The sequence below is a fragment of the Schistocerca nitens genome, chromosome 1, assembly GCF_023898315.1.
Source record: "Schistocerca nitens isolate TAMUIC-IGC-003100 chromosome 1, iqSchNite1.1, whole genome shotgun sequence".
In the NCBI taxonomy this organism is placed as follows: Eukaryota; Metazoa; Arthropoda; class Insecta; order Orthoptera; family Acrididae; genus Schistocerca; species Schistocerca nitens.
In genome coordinates, this window is record NC_064614.1 from 642,977,868 (window position 1) to 642,990,828 (window position 12,961).

The window sequence follows — 12,961 nt, forward strand, 5'->3', positions numbered from 1 at the left end:
GATTATTTAAAAACATTCTAAATTTTTCATCTCTTTACAGGTTTTACATTTCTTTGCCAATGTATCATTTTCTTGCTTTTCAATTTACAATAATATTTTCCAATATCCTTCACTTGGAATTCATTGTAAAACCTTTTCATAATAATATCTAGAAAATTTTTTTCTACATACACAAGAATTCGATTATTCTGGTAATTTTTGACATTATATTCATTTACACATTTTTTACACAGAATTCTCTATCCATCTTGTGTATATTTGTGTGAAATAAAATTACAGTTGACTTCTCTGTATTACAATATTTACAGATTTTGGATTTGGCACCATAAGACTGTTCTGCTTGTTTTTGAACCTGTTCCATTTATAGAGAAAAAAATTTATTAGATTTTGGAAAAGTAAAATTCAATAATTTTTCTATCATATTTTACAATATTCAGTAATGTTGCAAATTTAATACCAAATTTAATACCAAATAGAGATAAACCAACTGTACCAGATCTAACTACTTTCTTTTGAAAATTCATTATATTAATAAAAAGAATCACACTTGAAAAAATACAACAAATCATTAATGTAACTGAATGAAGATTCACTCTGGCAGGTAATCCTGGAAATTCTCTAGTTATAGCTCCTTGTGATTTATATGTAAAATTACATTCATCTAATTTCATATAGAAAAGTTCATTAAAAATAAAAATGTTCTACCTGAATATGTGTTGTCTACACCATTTAATAAAAAGGTTTTTACATAATCCTGTACTTGATATTGACTGGAATTAATTGTAATGTTTGTACATTTGCCATATATATCATACTCTAAACAAATAATACAATTTCACCACTTTGTCTTTGCATTCTTCCATCTATTATTTGTAAATCTTGAGATAAAAATTTTAACCAATTAGTTATTAACTGTGAATTCATGTCATCACCTATCCATACCGACTTCTGATAAAAATTTGTAGAACTCCACTCATAATTAATGAGTGATAAAGTTTACTAATTTGACATATGCTTTAACTAATTCATTTTAATTAACTGATGGTACAACTGGCGCTGATTTCATTATAGTCGTTTGTGATGATATTTTTTTACCATATAAACTTTGAATACCATCAATAACTACTTGAAATAATTCAAAAAGTGAATCATTACTCAATGGATACATTATTGATTCATAAACATCTGAATGATATATACTCAATGAGTGAACGATTTCGTGAACTATATATTCAAATAAATTTGTTTGATATTTTGGTGTATTTTTGTCAGTTTTCATATACCAGATATCATCTTTATCCATATTTATTTCTGTAGCATCACTATTCTTATTTGAAAAAAGTGCATGACCTAACACATTGCCTTTTCCATCAAATATTTCATGTGAAGGTACTGGTCATAGACTTGTTTAAAAATCAGATTATTATATCAGATTATTAATATCACAAGCAAACTGAACATTAATGTATTTTTGCCATAAACATAATGCTGTCTCTGTTACTTCTAATTTTTTATTTGTTCCTCTATAATTCCATATTATATTTTTCTAATTCCATTGATGCATACTTGTTCTATAAATACAAAAAAAATCTTTTTGACCACATCTAGGTCTGTTCATAAAACTTAAAGTTTCTTCACTTAACTCCTAAGTATCTCAAGATTGGTGTTAGTTGCAATAAAATTATTGATTTTCTTAATAAATCATCACTCGTTTTGACTAAGTACGTTTTGGGCATTAGTGCAATTTACAATGGTAATCCCAAAAGTAAGGTCTCCTATTTTTTTATAAGTACTTATACCTGTTTATTTCTACAATGGTTTACTTCAGTTTACAGCTTGAACATTTAACTATTTTTCGACATAATCACCATTTCTGTCTACGCATTTTTGTAGACGCTGTGGCAGTTTTTATATGTCCATATCATACCAGCTCGCCGCCATGCTGTTCAGAAAGTTATGAACCTCCCCTTTCACCTTGTCATCGAAGCTGAATCGCTTTCAAACCAAATGTTTTTTCATTTAGGGAACAGGTGATAGTCAATGGACGCCAAGTCAGGACTATAGGGTGGGTGGGAGATTATGTTCCACTGAAACTGTTGCAGAAGAGCAATGGTTTGACGAGCGATGTGTGGGCGAGCGTTGTCATAGATAATGTGTATGCTCTTGCTCAACATTCCTCTTCTCCGGTTCTGAATTGCCCATTTGAGTTTTTTCAGAGTCTCACAGTACCTGTCAGCATTAATTGTGGTCCCAGCGCTCATAAAGTCGACCAACAATACTTCTTTCCGATCCCAAAACACGGTTGTCATGACTTTACCATCAGACTGTGTTTGTTTGATTTTCTATGGCTTTGGCGAAGAAGGATTCCGCCACTGGCGTGTTTGTTGCTAGGTCTCAAGTGTAAAGTGGTATGCCCAGGTTTCGTCATCCGTGACAGTTGAGTCCAGAAAGTTGTCGTGTTTGGCCGCAGGGTGGTGAAGAAATGCCCGAGAAGCATCAACTCGTTGGCGCATGTGGTCCTCAGTCAGTATGCATGGCACCCATCTTGCACACACCTTCCGGTAGTTTAATGTTTCCGTTAAAATTCTGTGAGTGGTGCTTTGGGAAACATCAGCAACCAACATGCAGAGATCATCCAGGTTGATCGGCCAATGTTGACGCAAGCTTTGCTCAACCTTCAACACTGTCTCCTCAGAAACTGATGGTCTCCCACTCCTTCTTCGTCGTGAATTTCGGTCCGACCAGCTGCAAACTCTCTACACCACTTACGAATATTTTTGACATCCATGCACGACTCACCATACATTTCCGTCAATTGGCGATGGGCTTCAACTGGCGCAGCAATCTGCCTGAATAAATGCGCGCAATTCGCACTTGGCGGTAACATCCAGTGGGAGCTCCATTCTCAAGGCTGCCAATCAAGACTGAGTGTCTGAGAGTGGCGTGTGCATGTTTACACAGAGTGCGTGAAGCACTCTTCATAACAGTGTGACCAACTGCCACAAATAAAGAGTTCTGTACTTACAAAAAAAATAGGAGACCTTACTTTTGGGATTATCCTCATATATACAGTTACAATCTTATAATTTTAATCTATTCTCAAACATCATCATCATTATCAATATAAGTTTCATCAACAATTATTAAATCATCATCGAATTAATTTGTAGTAGACTCTTCATTATATCTTTTAATAACACTTTACACATTTGTTGTTTAATTTTTTAAATTTTGTTTTGAACTTCTCTAATAAAATCTTTTGATACACTTTTTTCGCTCGATATGTGATTTAATTTCTTTTGAAATTCTTTAATAAAATCTGCAAAAACTATTTGTCTATATCCAGTTAATTTTACCTTGAAATTCTCTTATAAAATCCTCAGATAATTTCAGATATTTGACATATTACTGCAGATTACTCTATCTTGAAATTCTCTTATAAAATCTTCTGATATTTTTTGCTCATGCTTTATGAAAAATATGATTACACTTTGTTTTTATAAACTGATTATTTTCATTACTTAAACATAGAGGACATTCAATTTTTTATTTTCCAGTTAACTTTATCTTCAAATTCTATTAAAAATCTTCAAATAATGTTTTTCACCTAATATGGAATCCCAGTTTAATTTGTCTTGAAATTCTCGCATAAAATCTTAAGTCATTTCTTGTGCATACAATATATTTTCCCTTTTTAATTTATCAGTTGATATATCTGCCCAATCTACTTTATCTTGAACTACTGCAATAAAATCTTCTGATAATCATTGTCCACTCAATTTATGATTCCAGTTTGATAGTGATATAATTATTATTTTGATCATTTCAGGGGTCAGTTTATTTGAAATATCGGTTTTGGGGACCAACGAAGGAAGCTTTTTCACCTCTGCAGTTTTAAATGTGGGGAGTAGACTTATTTCCGGTTTACAAGACCAGTGTTTTTTTAAAACTATTAATCTCTCTTCAAATCTGCAAATAACATATTTCTATACCCCACAAAATTCCAGTTAACTTTATCTTGAAATTTTTAAGTTCTCTAATAAAATCTGCAAACAAAATTTTTTAATACCCCACAATATCCCAGTTAATTTTATCTCTCATAAAATCTTCAGATAATTTCTGACATTTTATATATTACTCCAGCTTAGTCTATCTAGAATTTCTCTTATAAAAACTTCTAATAATTTTTGTTCAATCGATATATATTCCAGTCAAATTCATCTCGAAATTCTCTTATGATGTTTTCAGATAATTTATTGAACTTCAGTATTAGATGTTTCCATATGGATTCACAAAATGATCTTCCCTTTATAATTTAATCAACAACCATTTCATCAGTAAGCTCCATTTGTAAAAATACAATTCATATAATCGTTGAAAATTTAATTTTTTACAAATAAGATGAATTGTGTGAATAAGCGGTTGTTGCTTACTTTTTATTGCATTCATTTCATTGCACTGGCAAGAGCTCACATTTGACTTGTTAATATTATTATTCATTTCTTCATTAATATTATAGCTACTAATAAGGTCAATAAGTTATTATTTTCTCATTTTCTCATTTCAAAGGTTATTCCATTCTTTGAACGAAGAAACCCGTTAATTACAAATGATATTTTATCTTTTCTGTACATATTTCCAGGGTCTAGAGATTTAGACCCTGTACTTTTAAACAAATGTAAAACAGATTATATTGCTAAATCAGAACTATACTTACATTCAGATATCAGGTTTATTAATGAACCAGTGAGAGCTAAAGCTGTCTTTAGACTGCATGTATATTATATTCATTAATTAGCGGCAGCCCCAGAGCCGAGAGGACGTGCAGCAGCAGCACGTGATGATTAAAAGGAAATTAATTTAGTGTTTGGTTTTTTTCTCATGCTTATGGAAAGAAATGAACTATGCATATGTATTTCACAGGGTATACTAGTGGTTAGAAAATTAAGTTTAGTTTTTTGTTTTTTGCGTAAGTCTTATGTATATCTTTGTGTTGGTCGGCTTCATAGTGTATATTTTCCCACCACCAGACCGCCACGTCACCGGTCGTGTGACTTGGTTGAGAAATGACCGTTGACTACTCAGTGTAGAGGCTGCTGCCAAGCCAGGAGGACACACAGGAGCAGCAGCACTGGCCAGATAAACCGTAAATTAATTTAGTCTTTGTTTTTCCCACATGCTTCAGAAAAGAAGTGAACTACATATGTGTATTTTACTGTGTAGACTAATGGTTTCAAAAATTAATCGTAATTTTTGTTTTTGGGTAAGTCTTGTGAATATCCTCCTCTAGGGCGGCTTCCTAGTGTAACTTTTCCCATCGCCAGAAACTCTGTGCTATCAAACAGCTACGATCAGTACATCCTAGTTCGAATATTTATCTTGTGCAGTAACTTTTTGGTAAATGAGGTTTCTAATTACAGCTATCTGTAAATACATCAAATTCAATAGAGAAATGTATTCTGGTTTAATAGCTTGCAGTTTCAGAATACAGTAGGAAATCTGCGCAGCAACTTTTACTTTTACTTTATTCTACTTTGGTTTATTTTTGTATACATTTCAAACTCGCGCCATTTGAGACCTTATCTCTATTTTATACACAGTACGATTTGGCAAGGGGACTGTGCCTGTTGTGAGCAGACACAAGGAGAGTTTGGCTTCTGTCCGTAAACAGCTAGAAACTGTGTTGGCTACTATCGACAAGCTTATAGCTAATCTTCAAAGTTGCAGTGATGTCGGTTCACCAGTGATGAGATGTGCGACACCTTCGGTACCACCGGAAACCCTTGGTGACCCGGACGTCGCCTCGGCATCTGATAAGCAACAACTGAGCAGTCCATCCTCACTCCAGTGTGGGTGGCAGACAGTGAAGGGTTTGCGTGTCACTAAGCAGAAGGTGAAAGAGGGAGCAGGCCATGCGGTTGGCTCATTACATCTTAGCAACAGGTACAACGTGCTCCCCATTGTTGATGATAATCTTGAGCCAGCATGGGATACCTCTCCTGTTGGGCCAGCGACAGAGTGGTCGATTTTCCTGCCCAGTAAGGACAAGTACAGAGGGTGGGTATGCTTGTCGTTGGGAGCTCCAATGGTAGGCAGGTGATGGAGCCTCTCAGGGAGATGGCAGGAAAGGTAGGAAAGACTCCATTGTCCATTCAGTATGTTAGCCGAAAAGTCTCATCCAAGATGTGGAGGAGGTCCTGCCAGTGGCTGTTGGGTGCAGTGGGTGCAACTGGCTCCATGTGTTGGCACATGTCAGCACGAATGATGCCTGCCACTTGGGATCTGAGCCATCCTCGGCTCCTTTGGCAGCTGGCTGATTTGATGAAGGCAACTCACAATGCACGTGTGGTGCAGGCTGAGCTGTCTATGTAGCATTGTATGCAGGGTTGATCGTGGTCCTTTAGTTTGCAGAAGAGTAGAAGGTCTAAACCAGAGGCTCAGACGACTCTGTGATAGTATTGGATATGAATTTCTCAACCTCTGCTATCAGGTGCAGAATTGTAGGCTTCCCCTTAATATGTGAGGCGTGCACTACATGCAGGAAGCGGTTTTTAAGGTAGCAGAGTATGGGTGGCGTTCACATGAGGCTTTTTTAGGTTAGAGAACTCCTCCCTTGGGATGAATGGGGATTTGAATGTTAAATCAGCCACAGTGACCTCAGAGAATCTTGGTCCTCTCAGATCAGAGATAGAAAAGATTGATATGATATTAGTAAACTGCAGGAGCATCCGAGGAAAGATCGCAGATGTGTATCACTTACTGAAGGTTATAGTGCACAGATAGTATTGGGAACAGAAAGCTGTTTGAAACTTGATGTCAGTGACAAGGAAATCCTAAGCTCAGATTCGAATATTTAGCATAAGGATACGTTAAGCGCCAATGGTGGCGGCGTGCTTATTTCAGTAAAAAATTCGGTAAAATATATCGAGGTAAACATGGATTCTGAATGTGATTTAATGTGGGTGAATCTGAGTATCAAAGAACGGTCAAAAATAGTGGTTGGATGCATTTATAGACCACCTGGGTCAGAATCTGTAGTTGTAGAGCGCTTCAGACAGAACTAGCAAAATATCTTTAGTAATTTTCCTGATCATGCCGTTGTAACAGCGGGTGACTTTAACTTGCCAGGTATAGATTGGGAGTATTATGCCATCAAAGCTGGTGCCACAGACAGGGATTAGTGTGGCATTGTTCTGGATGTATAGCCAGAAAATTACCTTGAGCAAGTAGTTAGAGAACCAACTCGTGAGGGTACCGTCTTAGACCTCCTGGCAACAAACAAACACGAACTTATCGAATCAGTTAATGTAGAGAAAGGTATCACTTATCATAAGGCTGTGACAGATCTACGACGACGCGTCCTACAAGGTAGGTTAAGAAAGGTAGGAAAATATTATTGCTCAGCAAGGGTGACAGGATACAAGTTCCAGAATATCTGTGCAGTTGACATAAAATATTCGGTGATGAGGACGAAGATGTGGAAAACAATTGGAAAAAATTCAAAAGCATCGTTCAATATGCCCTAGGTAAGAATGTTGCGAGTAAGGTTTTAAGGTATGGGAAAGATCCAGCATGGTTTAATAGCTGTATTAGAAAAGCGCTACATAAACAAAGAGCACATCATCTCAGATTCAAGAGAAGTAAAAACCTAGTTGACAAACAAAAGCTGAACAAAATGAAAATGAGCGTAAGGAGAGCAATGAGAGAAGCGTTCAATGATTTCAAAAATGAGACGTTGTCAACCGACCCAAGTAAAAACCGTAAGAGATTTTGGTCGTATGTAAAATGAGTAAGTGGGTCAAAATCATCTATTCATTCTCTCAGCGACCACACCAGCACCGAAACAGAAGATAACAGAGAGAAGCCCGAAGTTGTTTCACCTGGAAGATAGTAACACTGTCCCTCCTTTCAATCGTCGTACGAATTTAGAAATGGCAGGTATTGTGATAACTGATCGTGAAACTGAAAAGCAGCTACAATTGCTTGGTAGTGGAAAGGCGTCAGGACCGTATGAGATACCTATAAGTTTCTGTAAACATTATGCGATGGAACTTGCTCCACTTATAGGAGTAATTTATCGTAGATCGCTTGAGCAACGAAAGGTACCTAACGACTGGCAAAAAGCGCAAGTCATTCCCATTTTTAAGACAAGCCATAACACAGATCCACACAATTATAGACCTATATCGTTGACGTCAACCTGTTGTAGAATTATGGAACATGTTTTACACCCAAGAACTATGACAGTTTTGGAAAATGAATATTTCCTCTATAAAAATCAACATGGATTCCGCAAACAGAGTGCCTGCGAAACAGCTCACTCTGTTCCTCAATGAGGTGCATAGCTGCAAGGGAGGGGAAGAAAACTAATGTGAACTCCGTGTGCATACCGGGGGGAGTCATTCCAGATGTGGAAAGGGTCCTTCCAGATGCCATGAAGGGTACAGGGTGCACCCATCTGCAGGTGGTCGCTCATGTCGGCACCAATGATGTGTGTCGCTATGGATCGGAGGAAATCCTCTCTGGCTTCCGGCGGCTATCTGATTTCGTGAAGACTGCCAGTCTCGCTAGTAGGATGAAAGCAGAGCTCACCATCTGCAGCATCGTCGACAGGACTGACTGCGGAACTTTGGTAAGAGCCAAGTGAAGGGTCTGAATCAGAGGCTGAGACGGTTCTGCGACCGTGTGGGCTGCAGATTCCTCGACTTGCGCCATAGGGTGGTGGGGTTTCGGGTTCCACTGGATAGGTCAGGAGTCCACTACACAGCAGGTGGCTATACGGATAGCAGGGTTTGTGTGGCGTGGACTGGGTGGTTTTTTAGGTAAGATGGCCTCTGGCAAGTACAGAAAGGGCAACAGCGTCAAAGGGTGCAGGGCAAAGTCAGGACATGCGGGGACCAAGGAGCAATCGGTATGGTAATTGTAAACTGTCGAAGCTGCGTTGGTAAACTACCGAGACTTCAAGCGCTGATAGAAAGCACCGAAGCTGAAATCATTATAGGTACGGAAAGCTGGCTGATTTCAGAGATAAATTCTGCCGAAATTTTTGCAAAGGCACAGACAGTGTTTACAAAGGATAGATTGCATGCAACCGGTGGTGGCGTGTTTGTCGCTGTTAGTAGTAGTTTATCCTGTGGTGAAATAGAAGTGGACAGTTCCTGTGAATTATAATGGGTGGAGGTTACAGTCAACAATCGAGCTAGGTTAATAATTGTCTCCTATTACCGACCTCCCAACTCAGCAGCGTTAGTGGCAGAACAACTGAGACAAAATCTGGAATACATTTCACATACATTTCCTCAGCATGTTATAGCCTTAGGTGGAGAGTTGAAATTACCAGATATAGACTGGGACACTCTGATGTTTAGGACAGGTGGTAAGGACAGAGTATCGAGTGACATTATACTGAGTGCACTATCCGAAAATTCCCTCAAGCAATTAAACAGAGAACAGAGTGCTCCCTGCCGCCGTTGGATAAGCAGCTGCCAGCAGCAAGTCGTATACTCTTAGCTCACTTATTTGCTACATAGTTTAATTCTTAATTTCTCTGCGTGTTTTTGGTATTTGCATTGTTTAATTCATAAATTTCGGGCTTATTATAGTATTTGAGAGTTGTAGCATCGCGTTTTAGTACCTGAATAGTGTAAAATCGCGTAGTCTCCTTCCGCCGCCGAGCAGTGTGCAAGTAGCAGCATTACTGCACTTACTAGGCAATCTTGTATTTTAATAACCGTTTAAATTTTGTGTCGAATTGTTTGTGCTTCTTGTAGATTAGTTCAGACGTTCTTTGCACAACAGTTTTTAGCATGGATAGGGACTGCATCTGCTGTGTTCGGATGCAGGCTGAGCTGGCATCCCTTCACTCCGAGCTTCAGGCAGTGTTGGCTTCAGTCACACAGCTTGAGGCTGTTGCCAATGGGCATCACTGTGGGGGCCGGATGGGGGTTTGCCGGGGACGGCCAGCTTGTCCCACGCATCCCCCGATCGGACTACGACTGTGGCTGCCCGGGATACTGCCGACATAGAGGCTGATCCCTCACCTGTGGTAGAGTGGGAGGTCGTCTCGAGGTGTGGCAGGGGGCAAAAGACATTCAGGAGGGCTGAACGGAAGGCCTCTCCAGTTTGTCTGACGAACCGGTTTCAGGCTCTGTCTCCAGCTGATACTGATCTTCGGCTGGACATGGCTGCTTGTCCTGTTCCAGAGGTTGCCCCTCAGTCTGCATGATCCGGGCGGTCGCAGAGGGTGGGCTTACTGGTAGTTGGGAGCTCCAACGTCAGGCGTGTAATGGGGCCCCTTAGGAATATGGCAGCAAGAGAGGGGAAGGAAACCAATGTGCACTCCGTATGCATACCGGGGAGTGTCATTCCAGATGTGGAAAGGGTCCTTCCAGATGCCATGAAGGGTACAGGGTGCACCCATCTGCAGGTGGTCGCTCACGTCGGCACCAATGATGTGTGTCACTATGGATCGGAGGAAATCCTCTCTGGTTTCCGGCGGCTATCTGATTTGGTGAAGACTGCCAGTCTCGCTAGCGGGATGAAAGCAGAGCTCACCATCTGCAGCATCGTCGACAGGACTGACTGCGGACCTTTGGTACAGAGCCTAGTGGAGGGTCTGAATCAGAGGCAGAGACGGTTCTGCGACTGTGTGGGCTGCAGATTCCTCGATTTGCGCCATAGGGTGGTGGGGTTTCGGGTTCCGCTGGATAGGTCAGGATTCCACTACATGCAGCAAGTGGCTACACGGGTAGCAGGGGTTGTGTGGCATGGACTGGGCGGTTTTTTAGGTTAGATGGCCTCGGGCAAGTACAGAAAGGGTAACAGCCTCAAAGGGTGTGGGGCAAAGTCAGGACATGCGGGGACCAAGCAGCAATCGGTATGATAATTGTAAACTGTCGAAGTTGCATTGGTAAAGTACCGGAACTTCAAGCGCTGATAGAAAGCACCGAAGCTGAAATCGGTATAGGAACAGAAAGCTGGCTGAAGCCAGAGATAAATTCTGCCGAAATTTTTACAAAGGCGCAGACGGTGTTTAGAAAGGATAGATTGCATGCAACCTGTGGTGGCGTGTTTGTCGCTGTTAGTAGTAGTTTATCCTGTAGTGAAGTAGAAGTGGACAGTTCCTGTGAATTATTATGGGTGGAGGTTACACTCAACAATCGAGCTAGGTTAATAATTGGCTCCTTTTACCGACCTCCCGACTCAGCAGCATTAGTGGCAGAAGAACTGAGAGAAAATTTGGAATACATTGCACATAAATTTTCTCAGCATGTTATAGTCTTAGGTGGAGATTTCAATTTACCAGATATAGACTGGGACACTCAGATGTTTAGGATGGGTGGTAGGGACAGAGCATCGAGTGACATTATACTGAGTGCACTATCCGAAAATTCCCTCGAGCTATTAAACAGAGAACCGACTCGTGGAGATAACATCTTGGACCTACTGATAACAAACAGACCCGAACTTTTCGACTGTGTAAGTGCAGAACAGGGAATCAGTGATCGTAAGGCCATTGCAGCATCCCTGGATATGGTAGTTAATAGGAATATAAAAAATGGGAGGAAGGTTTATCTGTTTAGCAAGAGTAATAGAAGGCAGATTTCAGACTAGCTAACAAATCAAAACGAAAATTTCTGTTCTGACACTGACAATGTTGAGTGTTTATGGAAAAAGTTCAAGCCAATCGTAAAGTGCGTTTTAGACAGGTACGTGACGAGTAAAACTGCTAGGGATGGGAAAAACCCACTGTGGTTCAACAACAAAGTTAGGAAACTACTGTGAAAGCAAAGAGAGCTTCACTCCAAGTTTAAACGCAGCCAAAACCTCTCAGACAAACAGAAGCTAAACAATGTCAAAGTTAGCGTATGGAGGGCTATGCGTGAAGCGTTCAGTGAATTCGAAAGTAAAATTCTATGTACCGACTTGACAGAAAATCCTAGGAAGTTCTGGTCTTACGTTAAAGTGGCTCGAAACATCATATCCAGACACTCCGGGATGATGATGGCATTGAAACAGAGGATGACATGCGTAAAGCTGAAATACTAAACACCTTTTTCACAGAGGAAGACCGCACTGCAGTTCCTTCTCTAAATCCTCGCACAAACGAAAAAATGGCTGACATCGAAATAAGTGTCCAAGGAATAGAAAACCAACTGGAATCACTCAACAGAGGAAAGTCCACTGGACCTGATGGGATTCTACACAGAGTACTCGAAAGAACTTGCCCCCCTTCTAACAGCCGTGTACCGCAAGTCTCTAGAGGAACGGAAGTTTCCAAATGATTGGAAAAGAGCACAGGTAGTTCCAGTCTTCAAGAAGGGTCGTCAAGCAGATGCGCAAAACTATAGACCTGTATCTCTGACGTCGATCTGTTGTAGAATTTTAGAACATGTTTTTTGCTCGAGTATCATGTCCTTTTTGGAAACCCAGAATCTACTCTGTAGGAATCAACATGGATTCCGGAAACAGCGATCGTGTGAGACCCAACTCGCTTTATTTGTTCATGAGACCCAGAAAATATTAGATACAGGCTCTCAGGTAGATGCTATTTGACCTTGACTTCCGGAAGGCGTTCGATACAGTTCCGCACTGTCGCCTGATAATCAAAGTAAGAGCCTAGGGAATATCAGACCAGCTTTGTGGCTGGATTGAAGAGTTTTTAGCAAACAGAACACAGCATGTTGTTATCAATGGAGAGACGTCTACAGACTTTAGAGTAACCTCTGGCGTGCCACAGGGGAGTGTTATGGGTCCATTGCTTTTCACAATGTATATAAATGACCTAGTAGGTAGTGTCGGAATTTCCATGCGGTTTTCGCGGATGATGCTGTAGTATACAGAGAAGTTGCAGCATTAGAAAATTGTAGCGAAATGCAGGAAGATCTGCAGCGGATAGGCACTTGGTGCAGGGAGTGGCAACTGACCCTTAACATAGACAAATGTAATGTATTGCGAATAC

The 12,961-nt window shown here is 40.0% G+C and overlaps 1 protein-coding gene across 1 annotated transcript in view; it reads right to left on the minus strand.

Annotated features, from left to right (window-relative positions):
* Positions 1-247: 247 nt before the first annotated feature.
* The window catches only part of LOC126258184 (ARF GTPase-activating protein GIT1), a 311,125-nt gene continuing 298,411 nt past the window's right edge, over positions 248-12,961 (minus strand). The window contains exon 15 of the mRNA XM_049955621.1: positions 248-352. Within this exon, the coding sequence (XP_049811578.1) occupies positions 274-352 (79 nt within the window). The 3' untranslated portion in view covers positions 248-273. The remainder of the gene's footprint in view (positions 353-12,961) is intronic.